Genomic DNA, 21290 nt, shown 5'->3' with positions numbered 1-21290 from the left:
TTTGCTTAAAAAAAAAACTAATTTTAAACATTGAACTTAAAAAAACACAAATAAAAAAAAAAAAAACTCAAACCCTGCCCAGCAGTGTTTCATTCCCCACCCACCCAGCCAATCTTCTTCTTCGGGTGCATGGCGAATTTGCCATGACTTCGTCCTCCGCCCTCCCTCATTTTCTTTTACCATAACAATAGCCGGAGACCACCACGATGGCTGCACCTTTGCAGCCATGAAATTCGATAACAACATCACCTAAAGAATCAACCCTTTCTCTTTCTTGTGAGGATATTTCTGTGCATGTACAGATTTGACTTTCCGATTTAGGATTATTTTCTTGGCGAGGACATTTGTTGGGTTTCTTTATAAATTAAAATAAAATTAGAGTTACAGTGTTAGAAGGAGAATGGACACATGGTGATTCACCATGGCACGAAGAAGATTGGCTGGGTGGGGGTAGACTTTGAAGAATCAATTGAGAGCAGTTCCACCCCAAAAAAAATGGTCGGCACCCAACCCATTTAATCCACTCAATGAACAGTGATAGACCTCAATAAACAGTGATAGGCCAAATGCATCTCCACTCCTAAAAAAATGCGCAGGCACAAAGTCTAAAAAATGCTCTGGCATAAACGATCTCCACCCCTACAAATTGCGCTGGCACCCAGCCCATTTAAAATATTTTAAATTTTTTATAAAAAGAATAAATAAATAAAATAGTTTTAATTTCGGATAGGATTTTTAATCAATCTTGTCACGCCACGTGTCATTATCCGAACGTACTATTTTGTGAATAGATTTCCACTAAGATATTCAACCAATCCCAACGCGCCACATGTCACTATCTGTTTACAATAATTTAGCCAAGATTACGATAAGATTTTCAACCAATCTTGTCACGCCACGTGTCATTATCTGAACATACTATTTTGTGGATAGATTTCCGATAAGATTTTCAACCAATCCCGATGCACGACGTGTCACTTCCTGTTTACAATAATTTAGCCAACATTTCAATAAGATTTTCAACCAATCACGTAGTGCCATTTGGCATTGTCCAGAACCTCATCCTTTCTTTTTTTGTCCATATAAATCCTACATCCTTACATTCATCCTCACACCAAACTCAATCCTTCTTTTTAGCTCAAAATACTTCTTCATCATTTTCAAATATTGAGTTCTTACAAGTTTTCTTCAAGGAAAGTGTATAACAGTTTGTGGAGCAACAAAAAAGATTGTTGGCACAACAGGAAGAATTGGTCAATCTCGAGGAAGGTGGAGGTGGAGATGAGGCTTTCACAATGGAGAAAGATGAGGATGATGACCATAAAAGGTAGAGAGCCTCACATTCCCGCTGTGTCATGGAAGTTGTGGGTCAGATAGGCAAACCCAGATGTGCCGCAAACTTCGATAGAAAAAAGGAAAGACGAGGTGAAGATCTCTCAGAAGATTATTTTATTCCCAACAGTGTATTCCTTGATCATGTTTTTAGATGTCGTTTTAGAATGCAATGAAGTTTGTTCGACAAAATCATGAGTGCTATTTGCAACCATGATCCACACTTTGTGCAAAAAAAGGACGTTTTTCATGTTCTAGGTCTTCTTCCTAAGTAAAAAATTACAGTTGCGTTACGAATGCTTGCATATGAAGTATATGTAGATCAAGTGGATGAGATTGCAAGGATGGGAAAAACAGCTGTTATGGATTCCCTGATGCGGTTTTGCTCTGCAATTGAAGCCCTTACACCAATGAGTACCTCCGGAAACCCACACCAAGCGACATGCAAAGGCTTCTCAGGAAGGGTGAGATGCGTGGCTTCCCTAGGAGCTAGGATATGGAATTAAATAAAGTACTACAAATAAATACAAAATTATACAAAGTCTATGAAGCTAGGATATATGGTGCTAGGATCTTCGTTGCTATGATCTGTGTAGCTAGAACCCCCTTGACTTGTTTCCGCATCTCTTGCACACCTCCTTCACACCATGTCTCTTTTTTCTGAAGTCCAAAAATATTTTGAATTTGGAGACAGTCCTACTAGAGGCTTGTTCATAATGTCACGATCTGCTTAAGCCATCATTTATTCTCTAAGCATCTCATTTTCTTGGTTAAGTGATTCTCTAATCATCTTGTTCTCTCCATTAACTATTTCTCTTTGTCTCTCAAACGCTGCATCACGTCTCTCAGTAGTTGCTAATATTGCTGCCATAGCAGCATTTTTTTCCTCATCTCTAGCCATTTCTCATGCCATATTCAGTTCACCTTGGCGAGCAAGTTCATCCATATATTTAGTGTAATCATTTTTGGAAGAACTACCTTTTTTCTTTGATGCCTTTTAACCTTGAGACCTGAGGGACTAACGAGTCGGTTGGGTTTCCAGCACTTCTTCAGGCGTCCCTTCTATCTTTTCAAATGTGTCGCCTTCTTGTTCGACCGTCTCTGCCTTTGGCAAACTGTGTAAACCCATGCCGTGCATGATAACTTATGGACCGGTTGCCACAATTTTGTCTCTGGGGTAATCTTTAACAATTTGCCAACATTCCCATCTGCTGAATGATTTGTTCTAGTTCTTCGCATTGTAGAATGCTTGTGCTTGTAGTGTCTATAAATGTGGGATAAGACAGTATTATAAAATGTGGGTGTAACACAAATAAATAAATTAAAATATTGATGCGGGTGGAATGCATATAAATAAATAAAAATATTGTCACCTAATCTGCTAAACTTGTCCCACTAAACAGATTACCTGAAGCATGAGAGATGACATATTTCCAACAAGTAAATGATGCGTTGAGTTTTTTCCAACGACCTTGAAGACCTTGACTACTTCTGGTATCTTTTCCATGTACATTGCAATACGCTTTCATAATTTTACTCCATATTTCTCGCTTATCCATCTCATTACCCGTAATCAGGTCATGAGTAGTATGAACCCAGCATTCACACAAAGTAAGATCTTCGATGAGCTTTCACGTAGTCATTTTTTTCTCTCAAAGCGTAGAAAATATTGAAATGTGGTGTAAGGTGGAAGATGAGGGTTAGGTATTTATAGAATTTTTTTAAAAATTTTTTCTATATTTTTTAACAATTTTTCATAATTTTTTTATAAATTTTAATTTAGTTAATCAATCTAGACTGTTGGATTTGAAAAATATTCAAATCCAACAGCCTATAAGTTGACACGTGGCCAACGGTCATAATTATAACCGTTGTGCCTTTTTTTTTAAAAAAAAATAAAAAATAAAAAATTTGGGGGAAAAATGTGGACTGTTGATCTATGATCGGACGGTCAAGATCAAAATTCAAATTCAATTTTTTTTTATCGTTGGAAATCCAACAGTCCAGATAACTAGCAGTTGGAAATCCAACAGCCCAAGATAGGCCACGTGGCCTCCCCATATGTTCGCTAAGCACGTTACGCATACGGGCCCTATGTCTGAATTCCTGTCGGCGACGCGCTCCCAATCACGAGTGCTTGCCACGCGCCTGGCCCAAAACAAATTTCAACTTCCCTCCGATGCCATATTGGTGTCAAATGGGCCGGTCCATGCATTTGTCGATTCTAGGCTAGCCTAGAGACCAGCTTAGGCTGGGCTGGAGTAGATTGACTGGGTGCTGAGCTGTTTGGGGGGTTGGGTGCCGGGCTATCAAGTCTCGGTGGAACTGTTATGAAGAGGTGGCGTGGGTGGGTAGTTGTTTCTGGGATTTAGCTAGGTGTGGAACTTGAAGGGTTTGAGTTTTTATTTTTTTATTTTTTATTTTAATGTTTAAAATTAGTTTTAAAAATTGAAAATGATATATTTAAGGGTGATGATAAATCCATCCCATTGTCTTATTTTTCCACCCACACTTTAGTATAAATTTTAATGTCAATTTTACCCTCGTAAAATGACATGTAATGACCAAAACAAAAACGTACTGCAGATTGCCAATTTCCTTATGCCCACTGCACATTGCCGGATTGCCCATTTCCTTATGCCCGTTCACCATCTCTGTAAAAGAAAAAAAAAAATCTTCTTTCAATTTAATTATTGTGCCTTTCTGGGATGAAATCCTCATCTCTTGTAAACAAGTATTTCTACTTCCATTTTTTCTTTCTCCAAAACCCTAATTTCAAGGATCTAATCAAATACGAACCAATCGATCATATATCACTCATCACTACTTCATAACATCCATGACTTTAAACTTTATGTCCTCCCAGCCCTTTCTTTGGTTCTAATCCCAACCCAAACCTCACCTTTCTTTTATCTCATTTCCCTTCTTTCTAAAACTTTAAATACATAACCCTCCCATTGAATTCCATTACAATCTGCAATACTTGAAATTCATTCATAAGAAAAATAAAATATGTAGACTATGTAAGGAACAAGAAGATGGATGGTGAGGCAATTTTGTTGCCATGGTGGTGTTCCGATGGCTAGGGGACCTGGGTTGGGCGTTGGGACTTGGTGCGGCATTCCAGCGGAGTAGAGGTGTCGAGGCTGAAATCACATTAGGGTATTTTAGGAATGATGGTGCATGAGAAAAGAGTGTTTTCTTCTTATAACACATTTGGTGGGTGAAAAAATAAAATAGGGTGGGAAAATAAGACAATGGGGTAGGCGTAGTACCACTCATATTTAATTAGCAAGTAACTAAGGTAAGAAGGGTGGACACATGGCACCTAATAAGGTGTATGGTGCCCAAAGTTAGTGTGGGTGAGCAAAAATGCACCCAATGTTATAAACTTTGTATTTAAGTGTGATTGTGTAAATTCTAGATTATATTTGATTTTAGTTATTCTTTCTTATTAGGACTTTCCTTGGAGGAGAACGATTCTTCCTCCCTTACTACTATAAATAAAGCATTACGTTGGGGAATAACACATCATCTACACAACCCTACAAACACATCTCTCTCTATTCTCTCTCTGTGCCGCTGACCTTCTCTCCCCTGTCAGATTAAAATAAGCCACAACATGTTATCAGCATGCTCTTACCGATGCACTTAGGAATCTGACATGGAAGTCTTCTGTATGCATGATCCAACTTTACATTTTTCGAATTTTAGATTCTACATAAATTGTGTATGTATTATATCCATAATTGTTGAATTATGTGAATTGATTCTGCCATGAATTGCATCATATATCTACTCATGCATTAAATTATATGTTGAATATGCATTGAATTAATCTGGGAATTAAGAAAAAAAATTAAAATTAGGGTTTATCATAAAACCCATCCCGTCACCATCCCACACTACCAGCCACTAGATCCTAAACCGCGCCACATTGAGCCACCAGCACCAAGCCCGTAGCCTGTGTGGCTGAGCCGAGCTGCGAGACCACGAAGTTGGAGCCATAGGCTCCTGGTTTGAAACCCAGAAAACACCCGATATCTTCTATAACGTCTTCGCCCTCACAGGTGGGCCTGCAGCCCAACCTTGACCTTGGGTCACCGTCACCACAACCTGAAGTTCATCCACTAACGTCAATTGACCGAGATTTCATTGAATCTCATCGGATTTTTCAAAATTTCGATACAATTTTTTGGGGATTCTAAAACGTTGAGAGTTTTCACTATCAGTCCACTCTTATGGGCCACCAACGAACCCACAGTTCTTTTGCGGTGATTTTTGTGCCACTACACAATCGCCTAAAACGGTGGAGCCGATTTTCTTCTCCAGCGACATTCACCCAGCTCGCGCTAAGGTGTCTAGATCACGGACCCAAACCCACTCAGCCCTTTGGGCTTTGAAGCTTCCCTCGACCCAACACTGGCCCTCTTTGGCCACGGTATTTATGTGTCTTGTACCATAGAGGAACCCAGCCCTGTATGGTTATCCCGATTCCCATATCCGCATCGCACCTGATCCCAACCTACCGCTGGTGCTTTAGTACACCTGTTCCACATTGCACTGGATCCCAACCCATGCACTAGACACATCACACCAAATCAGAGCTTTTTTAGGCCCTTGCTGTTGGGGTTATGTTTGCAGCCCATTTTTTGTGATGTTGGGCCTGCCTATATGTTAGGCATGTTGTCACGCCCCAATCCCGACATACGTCCAGAATTGACACGTGACGTCATCAAAAATCCGTATCTATCATATCCCACCTCAGGGATATGGGCAAGCACAACTCAAAAATCAATTCGCATAGTAATTTTTCGTATGTTTTATGGCTGCATCTAACCTCCCCGTTAGACTGCCTACGTCCCCTAAACAGGGATCAAGCCATTTGTAGTTCGTCATGCACAATAATTGACATATAACACAGTCCAATTAAGTCGAAAGGTATAACATTTCTACATCAATCAATAGAACTTGACAAGCATGAAAATACTAGACTCAGGGTTACATAACAAACCCATCTGAAAAACATGATTTCCCCTCCAACTATATATAAATCATTATGTCGCAACATGATACCGTAATTCACAACATATATCACTTCAAAGAACCAACAAAGCACAATACCATTCTCTAGCCACATTTATCAACAAGTCTAATCATAATAATAACCATGATATCCAACATAATAATCCCACACGACGATTAACCTTTCCACTTCATCCATCACGTAATGCATCACGTTTTTCACATAAAATCGCATTTCATAGTGTGTAACCTAGTTAAGAATTAACAAAGTACACATGATTCTCTAGAAATATTAATCAACTAAAATACTCATGATAACCACACTCATATCCAACGTCATTCCATAATCACATCAATCAATAATGTCAACCATCACATCATCAATAACACATACAACAAGTCGAAATGCAAGGCTAGAGCAACACAATTCAGTTGAAGCCTACATCTTTGGAAAAAGGGGATTTTGGACCACCCAACGGACCAAAGCTCCAAAGGGGATTCCAGACCATCACTCAACGGAATCCAAACAGAACTCAGTTCCAAACCACCCAACTGAATTGAACGGAAGTCCAAGAAGCATAACAACGGCTCGAAGGAACAAGACATAATCAAGTTACCCAATTCACGAAACTCAACGAAACGAAGCAATATTGAGCAAAATCCACATCACAATGGGTCATCAGTCATTTACTAGACCTCCCATCTCCCAAGCAATTCAAGATGCGTTTCAATCAAATGTCACAACCATTTCCAATACACAAGTCAAATCACATTTCATTTCATCATACTAATCACTATACTTCCAACATTATATCTCAATACATAGCTTGTAACATATCAAGGAATCACGAAGTACAATATTAATATTTAATTACGTTAATCAATCAGTGAGATAGCATATCATTTCACGAATTTAATTAAAGAACTCTACATAATTCCCAATTTGGGTTAAGAATAATAACATGGTAATTCTAATTTATTTTCACAATATCTATTGTGGGTAATTCCCATCTACTCGAATTTAGGATTCTAAGATCACCTTACGAAATGAACAAGAGCAAGGATTCCGGACCACTCAACGAAATCCAACAACATTGGGTTCCGGACCACTCAACAGAACCAAAATATCAAGCGGTTTCCCATAATCTACCCAGACTTGTCATATGTAAAGTCAATGCCAATATTATGGAATTGATGCACTGGCAAATCAGGCACTCAGATAAGCCGAAAGGCTCGGGTGAGGGACAATAAAATAAGCATGTGATACAATAATAAAACCAACCATCAATCACAATTTATAAACCTTGAATATAAATCTTTCATAAGAAATCAATACCTTACTTTTGAAAACTCCGAGGGAGTCACCTAGACATTTAATAGTTCATTTCAAACAACCATAACATCTCACACCCATATTCACATACACACAATGAAAGTAGAATTAGGGCGACAATGTTCATCCAAAGCCTACACCTTTGCAACCATCTCAAACTAAACTCCATGAACTAATGTGGATACAATCCCGGACCATCACTCAACGGGATCGCGGAGTAAGAGGGATTCCGGACCATCACTCAACGGAACCCAAACCAAGATACGATTCCTGACCATCACTCAACGGAATCGCGGAGTGGAGTAGGAAGGATTCTGGACCATCACTCAACGGAATCCAAACCAGGATACGATTCCGGACCATCACTCAACGGAATCGCGGAGTACATTGCATAACCACCAATCAATGAAACAACACATGAATCAAGTTGCTCAAGTTATAAAGGCTCAACGAAACAAGAAATGAAATAATGAAACGAGCATTGACACATGTTTCAAAGAAACAAACCCCATGACAATGGGTTAATGGTCCACCACTAGCCCTCACCTTCATCAAATCAAGCCAATCAAACAAAACAAACCATATTTCCAATATGCACGTCAAATCCCACTTCATATAACAATATCATTGGCTAAATATGAAAATTAACAATTTATAGGAAAAATGATTATAAAACCATTTCATATTCACATATATTAAAGTCACTCACATTTCATCATAACATACCATTTATGTAAATCAAACACCTTTCGAATATGCACGTCAATTCACATACCACGATCATCATCAATACACAAGCCAAATCATGTTTGATAAACATAGGTCTATGGCTAAATATATATAAATATATATATAATCACATTTCAATAGAATCACATTATAAGACCAAGTCAAATTCCCAGATGATACCAATATAAGAAATCAAGGTAATAACCATATCACATATGTTCAAGTCACTCTCTAACTAATGTAGGCCCATTAGACTTCACTTAAGTCTCCCATAGCACTAATTTTATTATTTAGAACATTCCAAGACATGTTGACCATAAATCAATTCTCAGTCAACGATGGGGTCCACAACAATCCACAAATCAAATTTATGATCCATAACTTCCCAAAGTCCACATTATGCTTCGAGGATAACATACTAAAGTTTCATTTTGATCCAATGGTCGAATTGTCGTCAATCACACAAACAAGTGGCGGTCCAAATTGATCACCACACCAAACAACTGAATCTTTGGAAACCAAGCTAGACATAGGTTCACATGGTCACTAGAAGGTATTTGGAACCTAGACAACACTCGTGAACGATCCCACACACCACCACACGCGGTGGAAGTCAAGATGGAGGGTTTACAAACCCCGAATTTCAACATTAACTAGATGAGTTCAAATTTACGTGGTAGCTAGAGCTCAACAAGGGAAACACTTTTCACAACTAGACCGACGACAAATTCTAACTGGAAACCGTCCAATTTCACCAGAGAAAACCGGATTTCTAGGGTTCTAAACACCCAACTCTAAAATGAATACGAAAGCACAAACTAAGCATAACCACTTGAAGATTATGAAGAGTAGATGAAGTTTCATACCTCACTCGAAGGAGATCGTTGCCGGAATCGCCAGAAAAATGATAAAACCGCCGGAAAAGTCGTGGACTTTGCGACCTCGAACTGCAAAGATGGAAAAGAAATGGGAAAATCTAACATCACAGAGATGTAGGGCTCCTCAAGAGCTTTCCATGGACACCAAGATCATCCAAAACGGAGCTCGGATGAAAAAGATACAAGCGGGTCCAGTTTGGTGGGTTTATGGGTCAAAATCTCCCTAAAACGGGTTAGTAACAGCTTTCCCCCCTTCATTTTCTGAAAACCTCCCCCTTTTCTGGAGGTTTCCCTCCCATTTATAGCATTTTGGTAATACTACCAAAATGCAACCAACTTTAAACGACTTTAACTTCTCCGTTTGGACTCGGAAATAAGATCTGTTTACGCCTACGCACTCATGGAATCGAACTCTACCTAACCAATTCAAGAGTTGACCGAAAAGGTCGAGAAAATTGGAAATGACTAAAGTAACCCTCACTTCGTTTTTCTCAAATTTGGAGAAATAAAGAACTAGTTCCAATCAAATCTTCGAAATACGTCAAGAATAAAATAAAATAATAATTTTAGGGACGGGATATCACACATGTGCTCAATCTAGCTCAATTTTCAGGCATGGGCCACACAATCCAATTTGCTCAGCCCAACCGTGGGCTTTTGGTCATTGTTTTTCTACCCTGAACTTAATTGTTTATTATTTTTAGACAATTGGGGTTTTATAATTTTTCGCCCAACCTTTAATTTTGGCCTCGAAGTCTAAATAATTAATTCAATTATAATCATAGCCCCGAAGACCTACTCGTATATATTTGTTGCATATTTTTGTATATATATGCGTTTGTTTGCAAGTACTATGACCTTAAGTTCATAAACTTTTATTGAAAAAAATTAATTGAATGGATTTAAGTTTTTGAACTTTCATGCATGTGACTAGTTCAATTAATTTTTATTTCTAGGTATGACTAGTGGGAAAGTTAGTTGTTTAGCAGATAGTGCAACCACGTACACCGTTTTGCATGATCACATCTATTTCACTAACTTCATACCTAAGAATGCATTTCTGACAAACCTCTCAGGCTCATCTAACCTGATTGAAGGAATGGGTAAGGCACGTATAATGTTGTCCAATGATATAATCTTAACCATTGATGAGGTACTTTATTCTCCATGTTCTGGAAAAACGTTGTTGAGTTTCAAGGATATTAGAGATAATAATTACCATGTTGAAACTTATGTAGAAAATGGAGTTGAATTTTTGTGCATCACTTCCTACGAACATGCCCAGAAGCGTATTCTAGAGAATATGAAGTGTATCCCGAGTGGTCTGTATACTACAACATACGTCCTATAAAAAACCACTATGTGACCAGCCCTACCTCTGGGACTGCACATGAAATTACACTTTAGCATGATCATTTGGGACACCATGGATGAACAACGATGCGTCGTATCCTCAAATCATCACACGGGCATCCACTAACCCGAAGTTTAAGTTCGATTCAAGGAATCGCATGTCAAACCTGCTCCATGGAAAAGTTTATTATTAGGCCTTCTTATGATAAGATTCGTTCGAATCCTCTTATTTTTCTACAAAGGATTTAGGAGGACATTTATGGACCGATTCACCCTCCCTGCGGACCATTTAGATATTTTATGGTTTTGGTTAATGCTTTCACACGTTGGTCACATGTGTGCTTGTTATCCACAAGGAATGTTACATTCTCTAAACTGTTGGCTTACGTTGATCAAATATATTTGATTGGATAATGCTGGAGAATTCACATCGAAAACTTTTTATGATTATTGCATGTTGGTTGGGGTTGAAGTTGAACATCTAGTACCCCATGTTCACACCCAAAACGACCTGGCAGAGGCATTCATTAAGCGCTTACAAATGATTACTCGATTGTTCGTCATACGTACCAAGTTCCTGGTCATTGGTTAGGGCCATGCAATATTCCACGCAGCTATATTGGTCTGCCTGAGGCCTGTTGCAACCTAACCATATAACGCCTTTCAGTTGGTCACCGGACTACACATTTTTGGTTATATGGTTTATGTGTCGATTTCGCAGCTCTTACATAAAAAAAATGGGGCCTCAGCGAAATATCAGAATCTATGTTAGATATGATTCTCCTTTAATTATTCGTTACTTAGAACCTTTGACAGGTGATTTGTTTACCGCTTGTTTTGCGGATTGTCACTTCTATGAGACATTCTTCCCGTCATTAGGGGGAGATAAGAACATCAATGTTCTTGAAGAACAACGCGAATTATCGTGGATGACTCCCATTTTGTCTCCGTACTACTCAGTTTGAAATTGAAGTGCAACACACATTAGATCTTCAAAGCATAGCTCAGAGCATGCCAGATGCTTTCACAAATCTAGCGTGAGTGACAAAATCACATATTCCAGCTACGAATGTGCCTGCAAAGATGAATATAGCAAATGTACGATGGACTTCCTTTCTGGAGGCTTGGAACGCCACTTTGGCCGATCCACGTACATTATTGTTAGCCAATCCTCTACCCCTACACAAAAGTGTGGCAGACCACTTGGTTCAAAGGATTCACACCTTCAGAAAAGGAAACCCACGGTACAAGCTTCTACTAAGCCTATCATGAATCCGACCGCAGCCTACTCATTCTATCAAACTCATGAGGAAATTCTAGAGTACGGAAACGTCCTTGAAGAGATGAATCCACCTCCCGAGAATCGTGAGATTTCGGTCCACTATGCTACCTTGGATGATGTTTGGTGTAGAAATAAGATGATCATCAACGATGCATTAGCATATGTAGTAACTACTGAGATCATGTTGAACGATGACATTGAACCCTGTTCCGTTGATGAATGTCAATCTAGAACTAATTGGTCAAACTGAAAATAAGCAATCCAAGTCAAACTCAATTCACTTGCGAAACATAAAGTGTTTGGACTTGTAACTCTTACTCCTCTACATGTGAAGCCCGTTGGCTACAAATGGGTTTTCGTACGAAGCGTAATGAGAAGAACGAAATTGTGCGTTACAAAGCTCGTCTTATTGCGAAAGGCTTCTCACTACGCTTCGGGATGACTATGACAAAACTTATTCACCCGCTATAGATGTGACTACTTTTCGCTACCTTATCAGTTTGGTAGTTTTCGAAGAAACTGAGTATGCAGTTGATGAACGTAGTAACTGCATATCTCTATAGGATCTTGATACAGAAATTTATATGAAAGTTCTTGAAGGACTTACATTGACTAGATCAAATATTCCCAAACTTCGAAACACGCTCGCAATTCGGCTGAGGCGTTCACTCTACAGTTTGAAGCAATCCGGAAGAATGTGGTATAATCATTGAATGAATATTTAACTAGTCAGGGATATGTGAACAACGAACTATGCCCTTGCGTGTGAATTAAAAAGTCATATTCCGGTTTTACAATTGTTGCAGTTTACATCGACTACATAAACCTCATCGAAACTCTTGAAAAGTTCAAGAGAACTGTTGCGCACCTAAAGTCAGAATTTGAGATGAAAGATCTAAGAAAGACTCGATACTATCTCGATCTTGAGATAGAGCACCATTCGGATGGAATCTTAGTACATCAATCAAACTACACCCAGAAAGTGTTGCACCGCTTTAACGAGGATAAAGCGAAGCCTTCGAGTATGCCTATGGTCGTTCAATCGCTAGATGCAAAATGAGATCCTTTCCATCTGAAGAAGGATGATAAAGATATTTTGGAGCCTAAAGTTCCTTATCTAAGTGCGATAGGTGCTTTATTGTACTTAGCTTAATGCATTATACCCGACATCTATTTCTCTATTAATCTTCTGGCAAGATACAATAATGCACTAACACACAAATACTGGACTGGCGACATCTTCCATTACCTTAAGGTGCAACGGATCTGGACTTGTTTTATCCCTACGGATCCTCGAGTGATGTTACACCCCCTTATCTTGAGTCGATTCTTGCCTTGTTAGTTATGTTGACACAAGATACTTATATGATATGCACAAGGCGTATTTTCGAAAGAGTTATGTCTTTACTGTTGGAGGCACCGTAATCTCTTGGAGGTCAACTAAATAGATCTTAGTTGCCACTTCGTCTAACCATGCTGAGATTCTTGCCTTACATGAAACAACTTGGGAATGCTTTGGTTGAGAGCATTTGTAGGCCATATTCGAAGCTCCTGCGATCTTTACCCTGTCGTTGATGTCCCGACGATGATCTATGAAGATAACGTAGCATGCATTAAACAGCTTAAGAAGGGTTACATCAAGGGAGACAACATCAAGCACATTATGCTGAAGTTTTTCTTCTCACATCAACAGAAAGAGCATTAGAAGATTGAAGTCATGCAAATCTGTTCACAAGAGAATCTGGCAAACCTCTTCACCAAATCATTACCGAATGCAACGCTTCATAAGCTTGTTCAAGGAATTGGTATGCGTAAACTTTATGAGTTGTAACATACTTAGCTCTCTTTGGAATTATGTCAAACTCAGAGGGAGTATCTTGAAGTATATTTGCTTCATCTTAATGTACTCTTTTTCCCTACGATTAGGAGCATTTTTCCCACTGGGTTTTTGCTACCTAACGAGGTTTTGACGAGGCACACACTTTGGGTTGATCATATCCCTGATGATGTCCAGTAGATGTTTCATTTGACTTTGCATTTTCTCACGCATTTTCCTTAGACTATGGGTTTTGTTCATACTTGGGTTTTACCATAGCCATAGAGTTTTTTGTGAGACTTAGTTCCATATGCAAGTTCCTACTTTACTTTGAGACTAGCATGTTCCCAGAATCAGTGTTGACGAGTCGACTTCCTTAACTCTACATGATGCCTAATCTACTTGAGTATTTACACATTCAAGGTGGAATGTTATAAACTTTGTATTTAATGTAAATCCTATATTAGATTTAATTCTAGTTATTCTTCCCTATTAGAACTTGTATTCCTTAAAGGAGAAGGATTATTCCCTCCCTTATTACTATAAATAAAGGTATTGCGTAGGGGAATAACACATCCTCTACAAAACCCTACAAACATATCTCTCTCTGTGCCGCCCATCTCTCCCCTATCAGATTAAAATAAGCCACAACACCCAAGAGAATTAGAGTTAATTAGGATTTTAAAGGTGCTCATTTCTATTGGTGACATAACATTTTGTAAATTTTGTCTACAAATTTAGTCTACCTATCATTACTCCTATATATATACAGAGGAGTAATGTTAGGGAGACTAAACTTGTAAACAAAATTTACAATATTTTTTCATTTTTGTAATTTAAATTTAAATTACTCTATATCAAAGCTCTAACCACAAAACAATATGACCAGAAAAAGGAAAGGATTGTAATTTTTTTTTTCTTCATTTTTTTGTAATTCAAATTTAAATTACTCTATATCAAAGCTCTAACCCCAAAACAATATGACCAGAAAAAGGAAAGAATTATAATATTTTTTTCATTTTTTTGGAATTAAATCATATTTGTCAATTATTTTATATACAAAGCAGGGAAGTGGATTAAGCCTCATAATAGGTTAGCAAGTGATTGAAATTCGTCTTTGACGAGAATAGAACCTAAGACTTCTCACTTACAACTGAAGAATACCACTTGTCCATAGTACTAAGTGACAATTAAATTATATGTAATTAGGTGAACTACATTGCCGGAATATCTTCTGTGAAAGAAACAAACATACGGAAATTTCCAAAAACATATTGCTTTCTACTGGCACTATGTTGGAAAAGTCGAAATTGAATTCTTAATTTATTTGTCACTAAAACTATTGAAATATTTATTCACTATTTGGGTAAGTCCAATATATTTATGTGTGAGGTTTAGGTTAGCTTATTCATATATTTGGTTGGGGTAAGCTGCTGCTGTTTTTATCTTTTAGGTCAACAAACACTTGATCATGCTAACATGCACATCGATACTTGGTTTTCATTTAATTATTTATCTTTAATACTAATTTAAATAATTTCAAAAGTATTTTTTTATGTCTATATGCTTTTTAGCTTGAAACATTTCTTCAAAATTGTAACGACATAATAGTAAGACAAAATCAATAATACATACGTCTCTTAGGATCTAGCAAACAAATTGGAACCGAACTTATGGACCTTTTTCTTTATCTGCTTCTCACATGTTGGGTCATACAAGGAGGGAGATAAAATACGAGTAGTAACCACGATAGGTAAGTTCAGATAGATGATTTTAATGGGCAACAATATAGTTTTGTTACCATATGGTTTCAAATCTTTTCGTAAGTACGTTTTATTTACCCTTCATGTAAATACCACCTTTCTGTTTGTAAGCAATTTCATGGATTTTCAGTTTTTGATATCGATCGTGAGGCTGATCTTCTGTGTGGTCACATCGACTCTTATCCTCTCGTCCATTCCATGCATAAATAAACAAATGTTTTTGGCTCTTATCTCTTCTTTTTTTTTTAGAATCACAGGAGACATGGAATGCATGTGGTCCTATATATCCTTCCATGTACTATAACTCACAAACGAACAAATTAATAGGCCTTCTATCGAGTATCGAACAAAAGAAAAGGAACAAATTGGCCACAAGTAAAGGACATTTCCAAGCTTCCCTTGATCTATAACTTGAAAACGACATTTTCTTACCCCAAAAAAATGACATTGTTGAAAATTTCTAAAGCTTATAACGATGAGGTGCAACCTCCACAGTATTCATGTTTGCATATGTTTTCTTTATTAGGGTCGCTGTTTGAGAAGTTGCGAGTATTACAACAGCACCTCATCATCATAAAAGGCGACTAATCAGCATTTACAGTCTCGTAATAAAGTGATCATAATGCAAAGCGACTAGTGATATTTATTGCTGCTTATAAGTAAAATGTTTTAAATTCAACGTACTTTGAATACCTAATTACTAATGATGACTAATATAATGTGGCTTATTAATTAGATTGTAAATTATAATATCACGTTCTATAAACCAATAAATACATCACGACTTAGGCTACTATATTAAGAAATTTTGAGAGATGGATATATACCTGCAAAACTTCATTGAATTAGTGTCACATGGAGATTTGGTGGTTGGTAGTTCTCACGTTCATGATTCTAATTAGAGTGTCGATAATTAAAGTTAGTTTTGGAAAATGATGTAAACTAATTCTGAAAACAATCAAATACTTTATGCAGTGATAATCACACTTCTTGTTGTTGCGTGGTAATTTTTGGATATGTGGATTATTTTAAGAACTCCATAAATCTCATAAAGTGCCCACATTACTTAATTTAGCAGTTTGAGATCCCATAGAAATCTTAACCCGAATTGTATTTTGGTTGTACTTTTTGTCTTTTGCTTTTATTTTAATTTACACTGGCAATCTTGTCAAACATATACACATTATAATCCCAAAACCTTAAATTTAATTATAACTTGTATTACACGAGCATGTTTTAAAGGCACCAAAATGCAAATGTCTAATGTTAGTTTGGTGCTTCCATGCAAGTTTGCAATCCAATCTAAGAATTAAGATGGACAAAAATAATTTTGAAAAAACTTAGGGGTTGCACGGTTTGAACTATCGGTAGAAAATGAATTGATTTGGTTCAAGGTATTCAGGAGTTAATTGATGATATATTATTTTAGAAGGGTCATAACTTGTAAAATTGAGTGCATGACACTCTTTTTTACTTTGACCGAGTTGAAATTTCAAACAAAAATTTTACTGAAGCCCATATAAATGCACCAAATCTGTACTTTTTCATTCTTCTCATAAATGAATATCATACGTTTTTCCCAAAAGAAAAACTTAGAAGTCAAGCAACTGTATTTGAATTGTCTGTAATTTGTAGTAAGAGCGTGTGGTGAGTAGTACAACAATGCACCATGTTGCTTCGAAAGGAAATCGAGAAACTTTTAGTTTGTGTTTTTTTTTTTTTTTAATTTCTTCGAGCAAAAGAAACATCCACTGTCATCATCCTCCTTTGGCTCCTCCAAATATTCTTAAACCAGTGATTGTCAGTCTATTTATATAAAAAGTCCTCCAAATTCCCCATTTCTTTTTTATAAATTAGATTTAAATTTAAATATACTTATAAGACAGGAAGTGGGATAGCCACGAAACATAGAATAGCAAAAGAGAGAAATAGAGAGGATGAGCACCACATCCTCCTCTGTTTTTTTCATTACATATATTCCAATCCCACTCCTTAGATCTTAGCTTTCATCTTTTTTCTCATCTGGGTCCTCTCAAATGGTAAAATTTCTAAGCTTTTTATTTTATTTTATTTCTTTTGGTTGATCTTGCTATTTGAATTGTTGGGTCTCTCTGATTTTCTGATCCACAATTCTGCTCAATTTTTTTATTTGTTGGGTTTTTTTGTTTGTTTAGGAAATCCGCTTTGTTGTTCTGATTGGTTCATGAAGATCGGAGGTTCCAAGATTGGATTTGACGTTTCCTAATTGTTGTTTCAGTCAGAGCACTATCTGGGTTCTGTCTGAATTTTGGACAAGGTAATGTCTTGTGCTTATCCACATTTTGATCTCTTTGTTTCTATTTTTCGATTGAATATCGGAGTCTTTTCGGATTTATTAATGTAATCCCGATGAAAAGTTTGCCTTTAACTATTGAATTATGAAGTTTCTTTGGCAGAATTTCAATTCAGATTGAATTGCATATATTCCTAAGTGTGTTTTTTCAGTTGAGTTGAATTGGGTTGTTGGATTTGTGATGTTTTGTTGCAGAAAAAAGATGGAGCCAGATCATGGGAAGCTCTTCATTGGTGGGATTTCCTGGGACACAGATGAGGAACGGCTCAAGGAATATTTCAGGAAGTATGGAGAGGTGGTGGAGACTGTGATCATGAGGGATCGTGTAACCGGTCGTGCTCGTGGTTTTGGGTTTGTTGTCTTTGCGGATCCTGCTGTTGCAGAAAGAGTAGTTATGGATAAGCACATGATCGATTGCCGCACAGTGAGTAACGCATCTAATCGATCTTTATGTCAATTCTGCTATAGATTTTTAGTTGCAGTGCTGCAATATATCCTATAGACTTGTATTTTTAGAAGGGATCATATTCTCATAGACTTAGTTTACACTTAGGGTTAACAAAACAAAAAACCTTTTAGTTTGCGTTTCTGTATTCTCGCCAGATTGAATCAATCAATTCAAATTGCATTTAGTTATTTTGAGTCTGCAACACGCAAATTTAGGATGGCACCAATAGTTTTGTAAAGTTTGTTGTTTCCAATTTTAGGTGGAAGCAAAGAAGGCTGTTCCTAAGGAGGATCAGCACATTTTAAACAGAACTGGGGTTGTCAATGGTTCCCCCAGTCCTGGACGCACAAAAAAGATTTTTGTTGGAGGTTTAGCGTCCACAGTCACCGAGAGTGACTTTAAGAAGTACTTTGATCAATTTGGCACAGTCACTGATGTTGTAGTGATGTATGATCACAACACACAAAGGCCAAGAGGCTTCGGATTTATTACGTATGACTCGGAGGAGGCTGTTGACAGTGTTCTGCATAAAACATTTCATGAACTCAATGGTAAGATGGTTGAGGTCAAGAGGGCAGTCCCTAAAGGGCTATCCCCAGGGCCCAGCCGGAGCCCTATGATAGGACACAACTATAGTCCAGGTAGGACCAATGGTTTCCTCAACAGCTATGCTCAAAGTTATAATATGAGCCCGATTGGAGGTTTTGGCATTAGTATGGACACCAGGTTCAGTCCAATCTCTAGTGGTCGTAGCGGGTTGTCTCCATTTGGCCCTTCTGGATATGGATTAGGTATGAATCTGGAGCCAGGGTTGAGACCAACGTATGGTGGTAATTCCAACTTTGGCAGTAATCTAGGATATGCACGAATGTTGAGCCCCTTTTATAGTGGCAATTCAAACAGGTATAATACCCCTATTGGATATAATGTGGGTAATGGGAGGAGCAGTCCTGTATTAAACACAACTACTCGGAATGTCTGGGGAAATAACGGCATCAACAATAACTCGAACCCTGCCAGTACCGGGGCTTACTTGAACTCTTCAAATGGAGGTTTTGAAGTTGCGATTGGAAATAATGGCTCAAATTGGGGCGCTAATTCTTTTACAACTGAAAGTAGAGGCATTGCTTCGGGCTATAATAGTGCTAATGGTTATGGAAGTGGAAGTAGCAGCTTTGGATTGGGAGGGGGAGGATATGGAAGAAACGGTGACACTTGTGTAGCCCCAACATCATCATTTCCTGGATCAACTGTTGGTTATGAGGGGTCTTATGGAGACTTGTACCAGAACGGTTCAGTTTATGGCGACTCAACTTGGCGCTCTAGCAGTCCTGATCTAGTTGGTTCTAGCACATTTGGTTATGGGCTGGGCGATTTACCTGCAGACGTCACAGCCAAAAGTTCTGGTGGCTATATTGGAGGTTACAATGTTACCAGTAGACAACCAAATAGAGGTAACTATCTCCTTAAAACTGAATTAAGAGAACGGATTAATTCCAAATGAACAACTCTTTTCTGGAATATGAAAGATTTGACTGCATACCATGGCTCAGTTATTTTTATTCTTGATTTGAAGATATATCTTTCTCGATTGCGAATAATTCATATGAAAGTTATGCATGTTTAAGCACAACATAGAAAAACTACCACCCCCTTTTCTACAATCATACTAATAACATTGATTCCACGACATACTTTATGTTCACATTCATGTATGTAAGAGATAACATTCCAGCAGCCCAACCTAAATTGTTGAAAGTTGACGTGGATCGTGTTAATCGACTTTTCATTAACTAGAAGTCATGCACGTTGAAGTTAACTAAATTATATGTAACAGATATAAAGAATTTCGAATGCTTCTCTTTTTACTTGTCAAATTAGTTATATGCTGACAGAGTGACAGTTAAATGTTATTTCATCGAATTCACTTTATTTTTTTCTGCTCTTTTTTGCTGGATAAATATGTACTTCAGGAATTGCTGCTTAGGTGATTTGTTTGGTATGAAGAGGTGAAGCGAAACCAGTCAAGCATTGAAGGATTGTGAATATTATACGTCTCCCTTATTAAGATTTTCAGCTTGTAAGGAAATTGATCATATAGTTCTAACGAGGTTTCTTGATTTGGAAGTATACATATTCAGAGAGAAAGCAGGTACATGGAAATTTGTGTCAAGGTTTGGGATTTGCTTTTTTTCCTCGAAAATTTAGGTTCCTTTCTTAAAATTCGATTGAGGTGTAGCATCAGATCGCGGGATATACACTCAGGAAGACGGTTTCAATTAATGCACCTTCCATCTCCAGTGGGACGAGCCAGCGTTAGTCTGTCGAAAGAGAGAGCAATTGATTTTTTAACTTTCGTGTTTTTTTCTTCCCCTTTCATTTCGTTTCTGTAAGCCTGGCAAAGTTGCTGGTGGTTATATTTTTTCTGGGATTTGGTTTTTCTCTCAGATTGTATGTGAGGTTTCTGATTTACTCGTGTGAAACAATAGGACTCCCAACTGGTGAAACCCCCATCAATAAGTTTAACATTTAGATTCCTTGTTTTTAAGTTCAATTGTTTTCTTTTCTTTCTTCCCATGCTATTTTCTGCTTCTTCTATATTATGTGGAACATGTAAATAGTTTATTGAGTACATTTGCACTCATGCGGCATTCAAACGAGTTCATTGTCACGTGGCAATTTGGTTCAACAATGCATTCTCATGTGTGAGTTTTCCTTCACATGATAACGCATTATTGAGCTGTGATGCTATGTTGACGGTTAATTCATTTCATGAAAATTGCTCTCGCCCCTGATGATCATAATTCAAACTAAACGGTAGAGTCCCAATGATTGGAAATCCCATGTGGAGATTTTTATTTGTCCCCCAACACTCAACCATCATTTTCTTGTGCTTTATAGGATTCCCTTGTTCTTTTCAATGGGAAAAGAAGGAAAAGGAGCATTGCTCAGTGCTCACAGCTCAAAATGTCAATAAAGTGTACTACTCCATTTGTTTT

At 37.6% G+C, this 21290-nt stretch overlaps 1 protein-coding gene across 2 annotated transcripts; it reads left to right on the top strand.

Moving 5' to 3' along the window:
* Positions 1 to 17063: 17063 nt before the first annotated feature.
* LOC137715320 (heterogeneous nuclear ribonucleoprotein 1) lies at positions 17064 to 20839 on the top strand. 2 transcript variants are annotated; one of them, XM_068454603.2, is made up of 5 exons: positions 17064 to 17550; positions 17686 to 17807; positions 18039 to 18267; positions 18551 to 19745; positions 20265 to 20839. In XM_068454603.2, the coding sequence occupies exons 3-5, from the start codon at positions 18046 to 18048 to the stop codon at positions 20276 to 20278; spliced, it is 1431 nt and encodes a 476-aa protein (XP_068310704.2). In that variant the 5' UTR covers positions 17064 to 17550; positions 17686 to 17807; positions 18039 to 18045; the 3' UTR covers positions 20279 to 20839. The 2 variants fall into 2 exon arrangements, with proteins under 2 accessions (XP_068310704.2, XP_088546989.1); XM_088690863.1 differs by having other exon boundaries at positions 17068 to 17158.
* The last annotated feature ends 451 nt before the right edge of the window (positions 20840 to 21290 follow it).

This window comes from Pyrus communis, chromosome 3 (genome assembly GCF_041283825.1).
Source record: "Pyrus communis isolate YQ-2024b chromosome 3, ASM4128382v1, whole genome shotgun sequence".
Lineage (NCBI taxonomy): Eukaryota > Viridiplantae > Streptophyta > Magnoliopsida > Rosales > Rosaceae > Pyrus > Pyrus communis.
Note: the sequence above shows the minus strand (reverse complement) of the source record. Positions and strands in the feature narration are given on the sequence as shown.

Excerpts from the sequence above, each read along its gene's own strand:
- LOC137715320 (XM_068454603.2), top strand. The coding sequence starts at position 18,046 with ATGGAGCCAGATCATGGGAAGCTCTTCATTGGTGGGATTTCCTGGGAC. Across the intron at positions 18,268-18,550 it reads ACATGATCGATTGCCGCACA|GTGGAAGCAAAGAAGGCTGT; the intron begins GTGAGTAACGCA and ends TTCCAATTTTAG.